The 18,514-nt window shown below is 37.3% G+C and overlaps 1 protein-coding gene across 2 annotated transcripts in view; it reads left to right on the top strand.

Annotated features, from left to right (window-relative positions):
- LOC117407335 (protocadherin-17-like) overlaps positions 1 to 18,514 on the top strand; it is a 45,141-nt gene that overhangs the window by 12,412 nt on the left and 14,215 nt on the right. Inside the window, exons 3-4 of one of the 2 annotated variants that reach the window (XM_059029369.1) lie at positions 8,220 to 8,278; positions 8,408 to 8,577. In XM_059029369.1, coding sequence (XP_058885352.1) covers positions 8,220 to 8,278; positions 8,408 to 8,577 — 229 coding nt within the window. Of the gene's footprint in view, positions 1 to 8,219; positions 8,279 to 8,404; positions 8,578 to 18,514 lie in introns of both variants that reach the window. The other variant, XM_059029368.1, reaches the window with a different exon arrangement.

Here is an 18,514-nt window from a genome sequence, read left to right as displayed (position 1 = left end):
AAGTGGTCCTCAGATGAGCAACAAGGTATTCTTAAAGCAGTATTTGTAAATCCTCAAGAGGAGCCAGCTATTTGAACCCCTGCAGATCTAATGCATTTTTTAGTGTTTGCCATAGATGTTGTATTATTATTATTATTATTATTTGCACTTGGAAAGACTTCCCCTAGTGGCATTTCCTTGTTGCATCTTTTGTTCTTTACAGTGTACCTGCTGAATAGTTACAACCTGGGCATGTGTGCTAATGTTTGTATTTAACACAAGGCGTTGACTTGCTATCACAGCTGTACTGTGTTCTCCCTGTGATGTTACCACTGTAAGTGCAAAATGCCTTTCAGATTTAAATATAAGCTGCCACTTGCTGTTTTGTATCTTTTTGCTGCTTAGGCATGTCTCCCTGAAGACAAACACTGCAAGTAAAAACAGAGTGTGCAGCTTAATATGGAAGCTGTTTCCCCCTATAAAGAACGAACCCCATTGTTTTATTGCCAAAGAATAACATATATCCACTTTCTGATGTGTGTTGTTGAATGTAATTTTTCCAATTACATATTATACCAATAACAGAGCCCCTTTTAGTTTGTTCCTTGTGAAAAATCAGTCATTTGTAGACTGTGTTAAGGAATCACGTGTCAGCACAGTGTCTTAATCTGACAGACCTGCTATCTTGACCATTGCATTGTATCTGCAACAGGGAGATGGATCTTTTATGTAAGTACTACTTAGAATATATTTGCTGATCACTGAGCATATAGAGAATGATAGAGAAATTAGGGGGGAAGGGGGAGAGGTGCAGGGTTATGAATTGTAGTTTGACTACAGTCTTAAATTGCCACATTTTCACAGCATTTTAAATAATATAGTTTGAGATGCTGACTTGTAAAGTGGCAGCGTGTTTACAATCACGTTTTCTTTTCACAGTTCTAAAGTATCACTGTGTTTCACACATTGATCTGTTTAGTGTATTGAAATGAAGTATAGAGTGCAATAAATAGCACCTTTTCAGCATGAACAGGGCAGCAGTGTGGAGTAGTGATTAGGGCTCTGGACTCTTGACCGGAGGGTTGTGGGTTCCATCCCCAGTGGGGGACACTGCTGTTGTACCCTTGAGCAAGGTACTTTACCTAGATTGCTCCAGTAAAAACCCAACTGTATAAATGGGTAATTGTATGTAAAAAAATTATGTGATATCTGTATAATGTGAAATAATGTTTAATGTGATATCTTGTAACAATTGTAAGTCGCCCTGGATAAGGGCGTCTGCTAAGAAATAAATAATAATGAACATAAATACGTTAAATATCTGTATCTGGCAAAGAAAACACTCTAGTTTTAAGGGAAAATAAAAAAAAAAACCTTGCAACTCTCCACTCAGCAGTGGGGTTTATATATGACTCATTGTGGTGTTTTCTTTGTATTTAGATATCTTACAGACGTTCAGTTTATATTCACCGCAACCACCAAAATAGTATCGGATTCTGCCGAGTCAACACCCCGGTTTGAACGATCGCCACACCCCAATGTTTAGCTGAAAGTCACATTTTCACCATTATGGGGAGGGGGGCAAAGTCGACCCTTCCACTCCTTTGTTCCAGCCCTGTTCTAAATTGTTTAACTGAACCAATTAAACCTCCATCCAGACCCTGAAGTGCTTCATTATATAATTGTACCTGTCAAACTTGAAGTGGAGTGGCCCTCCAGGACACCCCTGCTCTACTGGGTGTACTGTTCCTTTCTTTATAAAGAATTACGGTTTGGTGTAAAAAAGCTTCTAGTATGCATCCCAGTGTGTCAAACTGCAATATTAATAGTGTTGCACTTGTTTTTATACCAGCTACTTTCTTGTGTGGCCTATCAAAGAATCTGAATCTTCTGTCACTTTCAGTGCCTGTAGGTTCTAGACCTAAACAGCTTAGCTAAATGTTCTGTGTGGTTCTATAATGCTCTCCGTGAGACATCATGGAAATAAATAAGGGCCGTGAGTCCTACAACATTCCCTGTAAAAATGTAAATGGAATGAATGTAAAGACTATAGATTGTTGGAGTGACATCCTGTTTGGATAATTGCAGAGCATATTAGCATTGCGTAAAACTCAGCTTGTGTGAACATCTAGTGCAGTAGTAAGAGACTTACCTGAAAGGAGCAGTACAGTACATTAGCTGCCCGTGATGGATTTCCCTGAATGAATGGGTGTGGGGTAGACACGCCTGCAGCTGGACATTTGCTTTGTGCTTGGATATAAACCATAGCCTGTTAAGAGTTCGGTTGGTTGAATCAGTTATATAAAGGTTACACCTGGAACGCCCCAGCAAACAGGCAGAATGCCAGTGAGTCTGTCTGTGATAGAGAGATGCATTCTTATATGCTATACGCTGTGACTTGCACACTGTATTCTCTGCTTTTATTTATTTATTTTTTTTTTTCCTGTCAAATTTCAGTTGAGACATTAAATATTCATTAATAAACCCAAAACCTAACATGAATTCAGCATTAACAAAGGGAATGTAGTCAATATGAATAACAACTACTTGTCCAGATCTGTGGGTTTACTTCTTTATTTATTCAGGAAGCTTTCTGCTGAAGTTCTTACGGGTAAAATGTCAAATTCAGGACTATATTTAAGAGTTTATTTTCCGTTAGTTTCTGGTGTAATATGTTGCTGTGCTTCTCTCCATATATTCAATTCCTAGTAAACTGAAAGCAGCTGTATTTACCATGCTGTTCTATTGCACTGTATAGACACCTGCAGGTAAGTCAGCAAGCATATTTAGGCAGAAGGAAATGAGATTTGAGGTGGGGGTTTTTGTCAGTTTTCAACACTGCAGTCTCTCCATTCCACCACCTACTGTTGCACAATTATCAATGTGTTTTATTTTTAAAAGAGGACCATGTAATTGTAGCATGTACTGCAAGACCTGTTACAACCTTTTGTCCTGTCTTGATAATTAACCACTGGCACTGACTAGAATGCAATTATTTCCTTATTGTCTCCATCCTGTGAAATGCTTCACAAATATCTCTAGTACACAAGTGTCTTTCTTTCAAACTAATTTGGAATGAAAGGGAATAGAAACCCAAGCATGACAAAAGATTGGTAGAGCAAATCGAAGAAATCTCACACATGTATGGACACATACGCAGACACAGTTTTGAAGCGACATGCAGCTGGACCCCTTATACTATTTACATGCATGCAAGATTTTGTAATCCCAGATTGTAATAGGGTTTTTGTGGCTCAGTGAAGTGGCTCAGTATAGTCCATATGCCTGTCTTTTTTATACAACGTTAACATTTCGACATTTTTTTACATATATATATATATATATAAACGGTGGAGGGGGTGGGGGGCACGCGGGACACATAACAAGACACATCTGACTGAAATACAAAATAAAATAACTCCCTCTCTATAATGCACATATAGTGAACCAAAAATGTAACTTTCCGTGAATCAACCATGCATAAAGCACCATGTAATCAACGCTATATTTTTTCCAAAAAAAAAAAAAAAAGTAACATTCCCACTCGTGGATCATTTTAAGTTTTTAAACTGTTCTTAGTTTTTAATAACATTATACTTCAGTAATCCATTCTTGTTTTGTTTCTGGTCCCGAATGTGTGTGTGTGTGGGAGGTGGGGAGGGGGTAGCTACGTATGACATTTGTTAATATGTACTCAATTTTGTTATCATTAATTGTGTTCCTTTAACTTTATAGTCATTTAATTAGCTTCAAGTGTAATGAAACTATTTGGTCATCTGTATAACCAAAACAAAAGTTAATACAAAACTTGTACATATCAGCACGAAGCAAAATGATCAACTGAGCAGTGAGTGTAACATGTAAACAGTAAGACTAGATATTATGAGTTCTTACCAAGTGGAACTTTGCAGGAGCCTAGTACATTTTTCAAGCTTTACTGGAGATGAGAATTTAATTTTCAAACCAGCAAGTGTTCTTGCTGTTCGAGCACAGATGTTAAATTAGGATAGTGGGTCAGAACTATTTTAGAGCAGTTGTCATGTTCACGTTTGTTAAGCAAATTGGCTTGTCCTGTAAGATTTTAGGTGCATGGCCAGCAAACAGAAAATGTGTTCAGATAATTCAGTGCTGTCTGGTGCCAAGAGAGATCCTCCATTGTCCCGAGATTATGTTATGGGGGAAATGTGATTAGACAGGTGTTTTTTCTGCTTCAGTACGATCAAATTACTAAACTATTTCTATGCCAGGGAGCCAGATGTACACAGGGTAACCTTATAATCCTGTTTCACAGCTTTTCCAAACACTGCAGAGCTCGATAAACATGAACCCGATTATATTGGCAGGATAACTCCATTATTAGGATTCAGATCCTCCTTATTGACAAGGCTCTGCTGTTAATATGACCCAGTATATTAAATTGACAGGAAAACTCAGGCGATAGAATCCATCTGCACTCTAATTGACAGGGAAGCCCTTTCAATAGGTTCTTAATGTGCTTTTTATTGACAGTGTGGCTCATGCTAAGTACATGTTTTAGGATGATGTAAATATTGGATGCTGCACTGCAGTGCTGTACCAGTGCCACTACTGCCCCCTGAGTTTTACAGTGCCAGCCAGTGAACAGATAGAAGCTGGATATAGGCAAGCAAGATCTTTTTATCATCTGAACTAAAAGTGTAATCATGCGGGATGGATAGTATGTTATTTTAAATCTACTGATCTTTTTTGTTTGTTTGTTTAATGAATACAGGCAATATTAAATACGTATGATAATGAGCATTGGGAATTCAGTGTTGTTTATTTGCTGTGTGCTTTTTATTTTACATGTATCATTATCTGGCTATGTTTTTAAGAGATGTCACAGCCTCCTATAGATGTCACAGTGCCATTTGGGTAAAGCTAATGTTTGCAAGCTGCACGCATATTGGTGTCAGTCTTGGGTTTGCAAAACAGATGTGAGTGCCACCAAAGTCCAAAGAAAATGAAGGCAAGTGATTTCTGTTGCTTCATAATTGTGCTTTATGCAAATGTTCCCATCTTTTTTTATTATTCTCATCTTCATAAAACAGCATCACAGGATTGCAGAGTATTTTTGTGTTACATATTCTGTTTTGTTATTGTTTAAATTGTATCATGTTACAGGCAGAGGACTGGATAAAAGGTACAAACAAGATAAAAGAATACAAAAAATACAACTATGTTCATGAAACTGCGAGGACACCTTTTCTATGAATGGATACTATTATGAATGTCTCTTATATAACTCCAAACACTGAATCATTGAAAGATATACTGCAGAAAGAAAAATACACTTTTTTACTTGGACAAATGTTTTAATAAAAAGCCTGTGTTTTGTAATGAGAGTCCATATCAGAGTTTCCATCACAGTTTTCTTACAATCCCACTTGCAGTGTGTCAGTCCTTGTCACAGATACAGTAACTCCCTTTCTAAATTCAATAGCCCTTAACTGAAAGTATTCATGTCCACACGAGTAGGCAGGGGTAGGCAAAGATTATTATTTTTTTTTTTTTTTAATTTGGAATCGGCAATTTATTTTTTCTCATTTACTCCCCAATTTGAAAAGCCCAATTATTATTATTTTTTTTATTTCAACCCGGCTCACTGCTGCCACCCCAGCACTTCTTTTCACTCTGCAGGTCCGCCATGCAGCCACCTCGGAGCTACAGCGTCGGAGGACCACGCAGCTCTGAGCAGCTTACAGGCAGGCCCGCAGGTGCCCGAATGGTCTACAGGGGTTGATGGTGCTTGTTGAGCCGAGAACACCCTGGCCGACCTAATCCTCCCTACCCAGGCGGCGCTCGGCCAATTGTGCGGCACCCCCTGGGAACTCCTGTCCACGGTCGGCAGTGGAATAGCCTGGACTCGAACCGGTGATCTCCAGGCTATAGGGCGCATCCTGCACTTTATCAGATGCACCACTCAGCAGCCCAAAGATCTTAGTTTTAATCTCTCTGAGAACCACATGCCTGTCTGTGGCATTACTTTTTTACCCATCAGTGTTGCTGAGAGCAGCCAGGTCATTTTTTGAGGCAGCTGTGCTGTATTTCTGAACCTCCACTGGGAATCTACCTTGGACTTCAGCTGCAATCCTTACAATCCAAAGCATAATCCTTGCAAGGAATATTATAGTTACGCACATACCGTGCATCTGTACTCTAGAAAATAAACAATAGAAATCAGATCCTTGTCATGGTGCATTGTGTTTAAAGCTACAGTGTCAATTTTACTGTTCAGCATTTGCAACACTCCAAGTAAGTACGCTCTTGCTGCAAGGACACCAGGAGGTTTGAAAAGGACCTCTTCAAGCTCTGCAATATCAGGCTGCAAAACTTTTACTGAAAATACATCCAACAAGGTAACAACTGTTGTAAATCTAAAGCATTTAGTAAGGAAAACTGCTTTGCAGAATTGAACTGCTGCAAGGTTTTAGTTTTATAAACTCATTATTGCTGTGATGCTAATTTTGTAATTGCAGTAAGTCAAGCTCATTGCGTTTGTTGCCAGCTCACTGCCTGTGCAGGTTTCTCCGTTGCTGTACCAGAAACTTGTGTTTAACAACAGGAGATAATTGAATATGTATAGACTTGTTATAGTAGCATTGAAAAACAATTAGGTATTGTTAAACATTGTTTTCAGTTCAAAATGTAGGTGAAGTGCCTGGTATCTGTTGTTGAAGATATATAATATTCAAAAACCACTTTTTTTGCAAGACTAGGTTGGTTATTACTGAACTGGAAATTATATAAAACCAAGAATAGCATTATCCTCATAGGACTCTTTAATGCTAAAACTTCACTGCCAATTGCTGGAAGAGAAATGTAGTGTAATTGAATTCAAGTGGTAGACAGATATCATGCGATGTTCATATTAAATTAACTTTAATTCCATGAAACCAGTTGATTGCATAATGTAATTATGTATTTTCTTTCTTTAGTTTCTTCTAAGATTTAAAATGAGTTGAAAAATGAGCTGCAGTTGCTTTTTGTTTTAACGTAACAATGCAATTGTTTATTATCAAGAAATCATCCCACAAAGGTAGTAATCGCTTAATCGAAAGTAAAATACAGTAGTATCAAGCAAGTTTAAATACCTTCTTAGCTCTTGCACAGGATCAGATGGGGGGGTATTTAGGGGTACTGGAAATCATGCAGAGTCTGTCCAGCTGTCTAATCGAATCAGTATACTGTACATGTTGTACAGTGTTAATAAAGTGTTTGAAGATTTTTCATTGATCCTCCTCAGTATCTATATCCATTTAAATAGATGTTGTAGGCATCCCAAGTGTCAATCCCTAGTGAAAGCACCACCCTTTTGGGTACATTGGGTGTCATGTAAACGTGGTTCAAACCAAGCTGTCGTTCTTGGTTGGGGATCCACATGAAGGGCATTGTCCTTTGCTCTCCCTGGGGCTAGTTGAGCTCATTGAGCGTCAGCAACCACTGCTGCTCGGGCTCCTGAAGAGTCCAGGGAAAATGTCTGTGGTTGGGCCCATTCCTGCATGGTTCACTAGCACAGTATCACCCATAACTTAGGCCAGTGAAATGAGAGAATTGGCTTGATCGCAAGAACGGAGGTTGTCCTTCCATCTTCTGGCCTGATCAGTCAGTGGGTTCAAGCTGTGAGGAAGCATTCATAAACTCATAGGTTTTTCATGGAGCTTAGAATTATAAACTAGACCCAGAACAAGACTGTGTGTGAGCCATAGTAAACATCACTTCATTTGAGGGATAAAGCATAGTGTGCATTTAAACAGTTACTCTACATTCAATGAAAAGACTTGTGGGAAGTTGGATCCTAACCAGTTTGTTTTGGTTCCATAGTGTAACAATGTCTAAATTAGTATTCATAGATGATGCATGTAATGATTAAAATGGTTATTATAATAATTTAGGTTATTTATTATTTCCTCCTGAAGACTTTGTTTTCATATAATTTTGAGTGAAGAATCATTAATCATTTGATCTGTCCAGTTAAAAATAGGAGGTTGCCCTTTTCTGGATCTGCTGTTTATGATGGCCGTTCATTTGAAACTTGGAATTACAGAATTGTTTGGAAGGCAAAATTGACATGTCCTGTGTTGTGTAATTAAAATATACAAATCTAAAGATGAAAGACAACTTTGCATTATTAATCATTTTTCCACCAGGAAATCTTGTTGCACGGCAGGAGGCGTTTCTGTGTAGCACAATACGTAAATTTTCTCCTTTCTCCTTCACAGACAGACAATTTTCCCGCAGAGCCCAATTACATGGGCAGCAGGCAGCAGTTTGTTCAAAGGTAAGGGCTATTAAATAACTTGCTCAGCCATCGCATTTGCATTCCTGTCAGAATTGCTCCTTCAGACCATATTACTCAAATTAGAGTCAGTAAAAGAGACACTTTGGTTCTCCTCTCTATTTTTAGCAGCTCCACATTCAAGGACCCTGAACGTGCAAGCCTTAGAGACAGCGGTCATGGGGACAGTGACCAGGCTGACAGTGACCAGGACACCAATAAAGGCTCCTGCTGTGACATGTCAGCCAAGGAGGCCCTCAAGATGAAATCAACTACTGTTAAACCCCAGCCTCCCCAGCAAGGTGAGTTTAAGCTCTGGCATCTTCAACACAAAACTAGACCCTCTCTCTCTCTCTCTCTCTCTCTCTCTCTCTCTCTCTCTCTCTCTCTCTCTCTCTCTCTGTATGCCAGCCATAACAGTTTATCAAACTAGACAAGCCCATTATGATTTTATAAGCCACACCACTTTAGCCCTTCCATTTAGTCCAAGCTGGGGACCTGTACTGAGGATGATTCCTTAAAATTTTAATAACAGAACATGGGAAAGGACTTATCTTACACTTGGCAATGTAACATCTTCGGTTTGATTAAAAATGAAAAATTACATATGGCATGAGTAGAACAATAACTAGGCTGGTATGAATTTCATGTTCAGTCTGTTTGAGTGCTGAGATGTTTCAGTACACATGTCATTTTGTCCCTTTTAAGGCTAAGAGCTTACTTGGCAGTGTCCAATTGCTTTATGCCTCGTTACATGTTATTTCAATTATAATGTTTTCAAGTGTGTTCCCTGTCATAGTCGTTGTTACATCATCATCTAGTTTTAGCTTGAATGAAAGCAGAGCCTAGAACAAAATTACCAATTAAACTGGCCCCTATACTATATTCACAAAGTTTATTTTATTATTTGTTTATTTAGCAGACGCCTTTATCCAAGGCGACTTACAGAGACTAGGGTGTGTGAACTATGCATCAGCTGCAGAGTCACTTACAATTACGTCTCACCCGAAAGACGGAGCACAAGGAGGTTAAGTGACTTGCTCAGGGTCACACAATGAGTCAGTGACTGAGGTGGGATTTGAACTGGGGATCTCCTGGTTACAAGCCCTTTTCTTTAACCACTGGACCACACAGCCTCCGTGGACCGAATTAATCAAAGTGGACCGAATCAATCACTCAGGACACTAGATCTTGCAATAAGATTAAGAATAACCTGGCTAACAATGTAGATGAAGTCAAAGCAGAGCGGAATGAAACAGTTTAGTAATATGTGTATCTTTTAATGCAAGGCAGTTTGCACATGAGTCATTCAACACATTCTCTCAAACACCAATACCCATGCAGTAATACATTTCCTGCAGTTTTATGTTTTAATTTTAATTCATTTGGTTAATCAGCTACAACCCTAAAGTGAGCGATTTGATATTAGGAGCAACCTGACTGATTTGATTTAAAGACATGCTAAAAGCATTTATACAGATAAAAGGGGGTTTGAGCTGAGGATAGGGAGCCATAAGATCCTGTTTCCAAATCCCAGCTCAGCAATGGGCTTAATGCGTGACAGACACAACAGCAAATCTTTTTTGCATCCTTTTGTCTCAAGCCAACCAATTAGAAATATTGCGAAACTGTGCACACTGTATGTGAGTATGTCCATAGAGGTGTTAAACAAAACAAACAAAAAAACACACACGCACACAGAAACCCCTGCAGTATGTAATATGTAGTGCACAATTTTATGTGGCTTATGTTTGTTAAGCAAATGCCATCACACTGATTACCTGTTGAACGACTGTTCCAGTCATGGTGACAGTGATGGTAAACTCTTACAGTGTGGTTGGCAGGGACTTCCACAAGTTTCACAAAGAACTATCTCAAAAGTGATGATTCTGTGGGTTCCAGAGAACAGAATTTACTGCAGATTCCCACCCCTAACCTAAAGTAATTCGAGACAGTCATTGCTGGCTCACATCAGGTCATCACTGTCCCGGCTACCCTGGTTAAAAAGCAGGGTGTAATTAGGCCCCTGTTGTGCACAATCCCAGATGTGTTGTGGTCAGTATAATTCATTGAAAAAAATTAGTCTACTTTAAAAGCTAATTAGATTTAAGTAAGGGGGGGTGGAAATTAGTCTGCAATTCCCAGTCATTTGCAGTAATTTTTGTTTAACTTTACCACAGTTTTATGAGAATGGGTTTCACTACATTAAAGGTATTTAAAAATGGATTCATTCATCTTTTCCAAATTAGTAGCTGTATATTAATTAAGCAGACATATCAGAAGCTTTATATTAATTGGTGATTAATTGATACAAGGATTTGCCTCCAGCACAAACTAATCCTGAAACACATTCATCAGCAGCTGCACGCTTGAGTTCTTACTCTCCTGTCATACAATGCCTGGGAGAATGCAATAAAATATTGCTTTGTGAAAAAAAGTGCAGGGGAAATACATTTGATACTGTGTGAATGTTCAGGCTGACCTCACCCAGTTGGCCTTCATTTTGTGCATGGTAATCTGTCGAAAGAACTACTGTTTTCTTGACCTGTCGACCCTCCTCCAGATATATAGATTTCCTGTGGTTAAATAAAGTGCAACATGCTGGTCTAAAAAATGAACCGTTCTATACCCTGATTAGATTAATCTGCATATGGTACAAGTAAAATATAAAGTAAAATCAAACTTCCCAGCCAACGGTTGTATATCTGTATGTATTTGTTTCATTTTTCTTTTAATTACACATCTTTGTTTGACCACATTAAAATTACTTAATTCTTAAGTAGCTTTGATGGAAAGTGCACATATTTCAGTATTTTGCATTTCTGGTGTTATGGAATTACAGGCCCATTGCCTTTGAAACTTTCTTTGAATGTCAAGCATAAAGAATTCATGTTTTTGTCATCTCCATCTTAAACTACTGTAAATCCTAAAACTGAGTTAATTAAAAAGGTCGTTTTCAAAGGATAAATATGTTAGCAGAGTTGAACTGTCTGTCTTTTTTAATATATGTTGCTATAGTAACCATTTATTTTGCTCCCTTACTGCAATTATTTTATATAGGTTTGGAAGTCTCATGTAATGCACAAGGGATGGAAACATTTCTGAATATGTTCATTACTAAACATTCAAATACTGGCCTGTATTCTCTTAATAATATTGCAAATATTATATAGCCAACGGCGGTGAAGCGCATTGACGTATTATAAAACATCAATTACAAATATCGTCATTTAAAAAAAAATGTACATGAGGGTGAAGGTGAGAAAACGCAGTAGGGTGGCAGGTATCTAACAAGTGCGGGTAATTTAAATGTAACAGCGTGAAGCCCCTTCGAGGCACAGTGGAATTAAAGGGATGGTTTTAGAAAGACACTTTGCGTGGGCTCCCGAGTAGTGCATTGAGTAAAGGCACTCCGCGTGGCGTGCAGGATGCGCCCTCTAGCCTGGAGATCGCAGCTTCGAATCCAGGGCGGTTGCAGTGATAAACCGGGATAAAAATAATAATAGGGCATTCCAAACTGGGGAGAAAACCAGGGTAGAAACCAGTGGCAGTGACTAAATTTAAAAAAGAGAAAAAAGACACTTTGCAGAAATGTGGCAGTGGTGCACTGATAACACTGGGCTTGAATAGAAAAAGGAAAGGTGTTCATGTAAAAGCTTGTTAGAAAAATGAATATTCTGATTTACTTAGACATCACTAGGATAAAACCACAAAAAGCCTTGTACATGCCTGTATATTGAACATATTGTATATTGATTTCATAAAGTCTATATGTGACACAAATGTTTTTGTCTACTTTTCAATGAAACAAATATAATAAGACAAACCATTTTTATATTAAAGAAGGTCTTTTAAACATAGCATTGTTTTCCCATGTTTTTCTTTGTGCATGGTTTAATACAGACCATTCTACTAATACTAAACAGCAGGCTCTTTAATAATGTCAATACATTTATTATTGCTGTACATACGTGCAAATCCTTTCTTTTTAAATAACTGTAAAACCATATTACGCAATATTGATAAAAATATGGAAGTCATTAACTGATACGCCAAAATACAGGCAAGCCCGATTAATGACAGCACAAGAAGCAAGCCAGTAAAAAAAGAGATAGCTCGTCACTTTGTCTTTTCTTTTGGATGACATTTCAGCTCTATGCAACTGCTGCATTTCAGCTTTTTCGAAAACACAATGAAATATATTACAACAACATAAGATCGATTTACAGTCAGCAGAAATGGAAACGAATGGAGTGTGGAGAAATTGAAGGATTAACAAATGTTGTGCTTTTACCAATACATTTACTGACAGGAATGTAACAAATCATTAGATGAAATTTCCAAATGCTTTAAACAAATTTCATGATTTATGAAATTTATTGACAAATGCATTTCTGTGGTTAAATGTAATTGAAAAATAACAAGCTTTATCTTGGAAAAATCAAGCTCTGCAATGAATCAGGGATATAAATAGACTTGACTATAGGGGCTTTGTTTGTAAAAAGTGCCAAGAGAAACGCACTAGTTACACATTTATTGCACGTATTCGTCAAAGCAGGTTTTGTCAGGAAAATGGTGAAACTGCAAAAAGACAAACGATCGAATTTGAAGGGAATGTTAATTTGCAGACAAATAATCCTGCCTGAGTCACTGATAGAAACGTATCAATGCAACCTAGAAGGTAAAGGCTTAGATTGATTTCTTGAAAAAGGCTTCTATGTAGATAGATAAAGTACTAATGGCCGGACCTTATTGAAGTAAATTAAGATTAACACAAAAACTGCCCACACATCTTCTCTTTGATCACAGAATCACAGGAGTGTTTCTTCAGGGGATATAACCTTGTTTTATGACCCTTCTCTGTTGTAATTATGTAACGCACATTAAGGTAATAAAGAGAGCCATTTGAGTGACTGATGAAGTTATTATGTGCTATAACGTATACAAGTATAATCAGTTTTTTTGGAACCCTTTCTCCCATGGTTGTTGAGGTTGCCAAGGGGCACTTCACACAGTATTGAAGACTATTAACAGGGTTAGTTTGAATGAGCCTGCTTTGCTGTCTCAGTGAAGTAGCTTTCGAAGAGGGTTGTGCAACTGCAAACAGCTACATTAGAGCCTTTATTATATTGCAGGTATTTGAGTGGTGGAAAGTACTGGGCAGCCTTTCATTTAACATGCCCTTTTCTCAGATTTATAAAGGGCATTATGTATTGATGTTTATGTTGCTATTTGAATTTTTGAAGGCTCAATGACAGACCTGAGGGTGGAAACTGATTTTTTTTCTTTCTCTCATAGCGAGTGAAAAATACACAGTGACCTTCTGTGCTGTAATGATTTTATTTTGAAAACTAAATTTCACGTACCTAATAAAATGACCAAATATGCACAAAGCTTAACTCGGAGAATACATGACCTGTTCCTTGAAGCACAAACAGTAGATATCTACAGTAAGTGAACATTTGAAAAAGGGAATGTGTTTAATGACCTGTTAAAGTGTACCAATATTGTTTTACATGCTGGTGCAAAAGCACTATTAAGCATGCTGAGATGCCATCACAGATGCATTTATCATAGTGTTTAAACATAATGCTACTAATAATTGTGGTTTTAAGTATCTCATATTTTTCCATTATTTTACCTATCTTGTGTCCTTAGTGTAATTAAATGAATGATAAAAGATCTCTGCACAGAAGTCCTCTAGTGTGTGATAAATGAGTTTGTAACACATTGCCGCACATTTTCAGTGATTTTATCCATTCTAATGATTTTTGCACTTCTATAATAATGGGGTTTAATCACTTTAGACATTCTCATTTAAGTTAAGCTCATATACTGTTTCTCAGTGTAATGTACTGGGCAATAGATTAAAAACAAAAAGCTGGCCTCGTGTTTTTTAATTAGTTTCCCCTCAAAAAGCAGTTTCTGCATGTGAATTCATGGAAGTGAAGAGGCATATTTTATTTAAAATGTTGACCAGGAAAATCACATTGAAATGAAATGTCTCATTTACAAAATGGCATTTTTGTGCAACTTTCTTTTCTGACTTTCTGAATGAAAGTAGTAATGTTATGTCTAAAAAAGAAACTGAAATAAAAGCACACAATTCATATTGACTAGATTTCATTCAAAGATATTCAGACTAGTAAGCATTTGTTATTGTGTGTGTGTTACAGAATACAGTAACACTGATAAAGCAGACGGCTGTTTTTTGTTCAAGAAGTAACGCATTGCACTATAATGTATACTAACATAAAACGGTTCAATATTGCACGTAGCTCTTACAGAGCTTTATTGAAATCATACTTGTAACTGTAACTTCAAGGTTGTTGTAGATTTATTTAAAAAATGCCTGAAATCCATTGTGATGTGTTATATTTCATTTTTCAATCTTACTGAGCACTGTCTCAATAATGCACAGAGTAGATACACTTTTTATTAAGAGAAATATCTAATGAAATTGCCCATGCAGCTTTCATTTCATTGTATTCAGCTTAATTTTATTTTCTAGCATATACAGTTTGGATATTGAGGTCTGATTTACCTTGAAAAATACTGGTACAAGTCTGAGTTATCACATGAAAAAGGAAACTATTTAAAATGGCAAATCATTTCAGTCATTCTAGTGCGTCACTGCATTGCCATAGTGGAGCAGCATCCACAGCCCTGAGTTGAACTACATGCTTCATTGTAATAGGTCTATTTTGCTTGAAGTAGCCATTCTTCTCTCCAGCAGAAAAGTTACAGAACTAAGCAGCTAACCATGGCTCCTTAAGCCTTTGAAAGTAGCATTATGAGATCCATAGACGTCATAGTGCCAAACAAAGGTTCAATAAAACTGATAATATTAAACGGTAAAGGGTTCAATAAAGAAGTGCGATTAATCTCAGGTCTTGAGAAAGTGAAATGATCAAAACCTGCCTGCAACCCGTTAAAAATGTCTTATTCTGTGTGATCTGAGTTATCTTTGCAACTAAACTTCATGTTGAGGTATGCAGTACAGTATTTTGAAAAACTGCTAAAAAAATGTCCACCATTATTGCATAGTTATTAATATAGACAATAACTACAAATACATTCCCTGATTATAATTGCATTTGTATTTGTTTTACTTAGCAGTGCAAATCTGCAAAAACGAATTCAATACATCACAACTGTGATATGGATACATATGTGTGAGTAATTAAGTTTGTGTATCTATCCTCAAGGCAATACATCAGACATTTTAGTTTAACCTTTTACTTTAAGACATTGTTAAAGTGTCTAATTGTGCTGTGCTTCATTAGTTCATTAGTTAGCTGTGAAGAATACTGATTAGAGAAGGTGCTCCAGGAGTTCTTCGGTGTACAAGCATAGAGCAAAAAAACATATTTGATTTAATCAGGATACTTAATTGGTGGTCGTTTTAAATTTATAATACACTCTATTGAGAATCTCACCAGCTTGTTTTTTTTTTTTTTTTTTTTACGAAAATGTGTTTATCTCACAAGTTTCAGTATCTTGAGAGCCATATTTTTTTAATATATTTCAAATATATAAGATGTTGTTTTTCATGAAATCAGGACCAGCAATAATGATTATATTGTGACAGCTTGGGATTATTTCCATTAAGCAACAACGGGTTACCCTTGTGTATAAAGAAAAGACACTTCAAGAAAACAGAAACTGAACAGAATCATTTTCAAAAGATAGAACTGTTTGTGTGTTCCCACGCAATACAGTGCCTTTGTAATCTAAATTGTAGTTTTTAAAAAACTATTTGATAAGCGTGCTATTTCCAGAGCTACCCACCCTGGTAAATATATATCGGGTTACTGTGTTAGATTAGATGATAAGATGTTACCATTTTACACCCTGTTAGCTTCAATATTTTTTTTTATAAAGTTACAGCCTGGTTCGCTTGCTGCCTTCCAATTTCGCAGACACACATGAATGCTCAACAACTAACTGTACACTCAAACAGTATGTAGCAGCACAAGAAAGTCTAACATCCCCATGAATTCTCTATGGAGTGCTTCAGAGCAGGGCTGACACGTTTACTCTACCAACAGGTCTAGTGTGAAGATGATTAATAACTACAGCATGCCTTTCCATTCCAGCGCCTCGGCCAGCAAGATTGTGTATTAGCCACTTTATTTATTCATCTGTAATTGGCTTATAATAAACAAAAAAGTGCCAGGTAACCTGTGGATTTCCCTCCCTAAGAAGGGTAAGCTAACAAGGTTCAGTGATTTAGTTTGAATTCTGCCCTTTCTCATGCATCGGTTGAAGAGCACAACACATCCATGCTGAAGCTCAAAAGGGGATTATTCTAAACTTTAGTTGATTTTCCATTCCACCCATCTGTTGCACAGATAGAATGTCTTGCAAGGGAAAATATTCACATACAAAAATATATGAAATTATAGTTTAGTCAGACAGGTTTTGGAAGCCTTAGATTTCCTGTTGCCCCTAACAGAGCACTGGGCCAAGCTCAGCGATACCCCCTCTCTCTCACTCTCTTTGACTCACAAAAAACATTCTCCTTTATAGAAGTGAAGTCTTGCTGCAGTGGCCACCAGAGTTGTGTTCTTTTGAAGATACATAACATATTTACATGAGAATGAGATGCAGTGTGTTTTTCAAAGAACATTTCTGGAGTGCGGGAATAAGAAATGCGACGCATGTTGCCACAAGAAGGCATACTGCTTTCAATGTATGAAAATATATGCAAATATGAGAATAGGAATAAACTAAAGGATGTCAGCTCTTCCATTTTCCCTCCCCCAGCTTTTACCAACAATCTGAGCTACATTGACTACTGAAGGAAACCATAGACGGGAAGGCGGACAAAATCACTTCTATGTGACTTGATTGTCAAAACAGGTCCTGCTTTATTTGATGGCAGATGCATGTTTTCTGACTTAGCATGCTGCAATATTGCAATCTGATGCCACAATTACACATTTGTATAGAGATATGGCTCAATGCTATGGAAGCAGAGTTGAGGCATAGGCTGATAAAAGGGAATCTTCCTGAGCAGGAATAACGATTTTGTTGCAAGAGGTACTTGAAATTCCAGGAAGCAGGAAGCTTTGGAACAAGACCATTTCAGTCTATTGTACCATAGCCTCCAGCTTGTTACAGGGATGTTAAGGAAATTAAACACAGATAGCTTACATATACATGTCTTAATAAAGCAATCAGATTTAATGGCTTAAAGGTTGTAAAACTGTCAGAAAGTAACTCCAGGTTAATTAGAATAAAAAGTACACCACAACATGCTTCAGATTTTCCATCTGTTTCTTAAGTGTGTCTTTTTAGAGGCAAATTAATTTGAAGCTAAAGGGAAAAGGCAAGCAGTTTCTCTCAGATTCAAAAAAAGTGTGTTTCCTTACTAAGAGCTCATCCTGGCTTTTATGCTGGGTCTCTGTGCAATTACAGTTTCAGCAGTGGCCGTAGAAAAAAAGGCAGCTGTGAATAAAGAGAAGTGTGAAAGAGAAAATCTGAAATGTTCACAAAAGCCTGATTTGTTTTCACAGGTTTTTTTTTGCAAGGCTCATTACTGCATGATTAGTGCTGTCAGGTACTGCTACAAACTCATTTGAAGGCATGCAGGCATTAATAAAAAGTAGCAATTAATGAAGATCATAACACATGTGTGTATCATTTTTGTAAAACCTCCTTGCTCCATAATGAAAGGCAGGAGGTTCTCACATTCTTCTCTTACTGCAGTGAGATGTATAGGTGCAAAAGTCTGATTTAGAGAACTTGGGGACATTCAAATATAATATGTTTCTTTCCTTACCTATTTACCTTCTATGCAATCTAAGCATTAAAACATCAGAATCATTCATTTAACAGCATGGATTTGAACTAGAGCATAACACTCAGAGATCTGTAGTCATGGAAGAGCATGATTTGGTCAAGAGGCTCATCTATTATGAGTATTCAGCAGTTCCATAGACTGGCCATCTGTCCTGCTGAGGAATGTAATCCTACTAGATTAAAGAATAGAAAACACTACAGCTGAACCAAGCAGACCAGAACCTGAAATTAAACTTAGCCCTTAACACCACTGAGCAGCACAATGAAAGCTAAATGAATTGTATTTTATTAGTTAGGTCTAGAGTAGGCCATTGCAGCACTGTCAGCGAATACGTTTACATAAAACGATTAATATGCAGTAGGATCTGCTGTATTCAGCCTTGACATCTCCATTGAGAATATGCTATAAATACATTTATTCTGTACATTTAG

The sequence above is a fragment of the Acipenser ruthenus genome, chromosome 8 (assembly GCF_902713425.1).
Source record: "Acipenser ruthenus chromosome 8, fAciRut3.2 maternal haplotype, whole genome shotgun sequence".
NCBI classification, from domain to species: domain Eukaryota; kingdom Metazoa; phylum Chordata; class Actinopteri; order Acipenseriformes; family Acipenseridae; genus Acipenser; species Acipenser ruthenus.
This window is presented reverse-complemented; position numbering and strand designations above follow the sequence as displayed.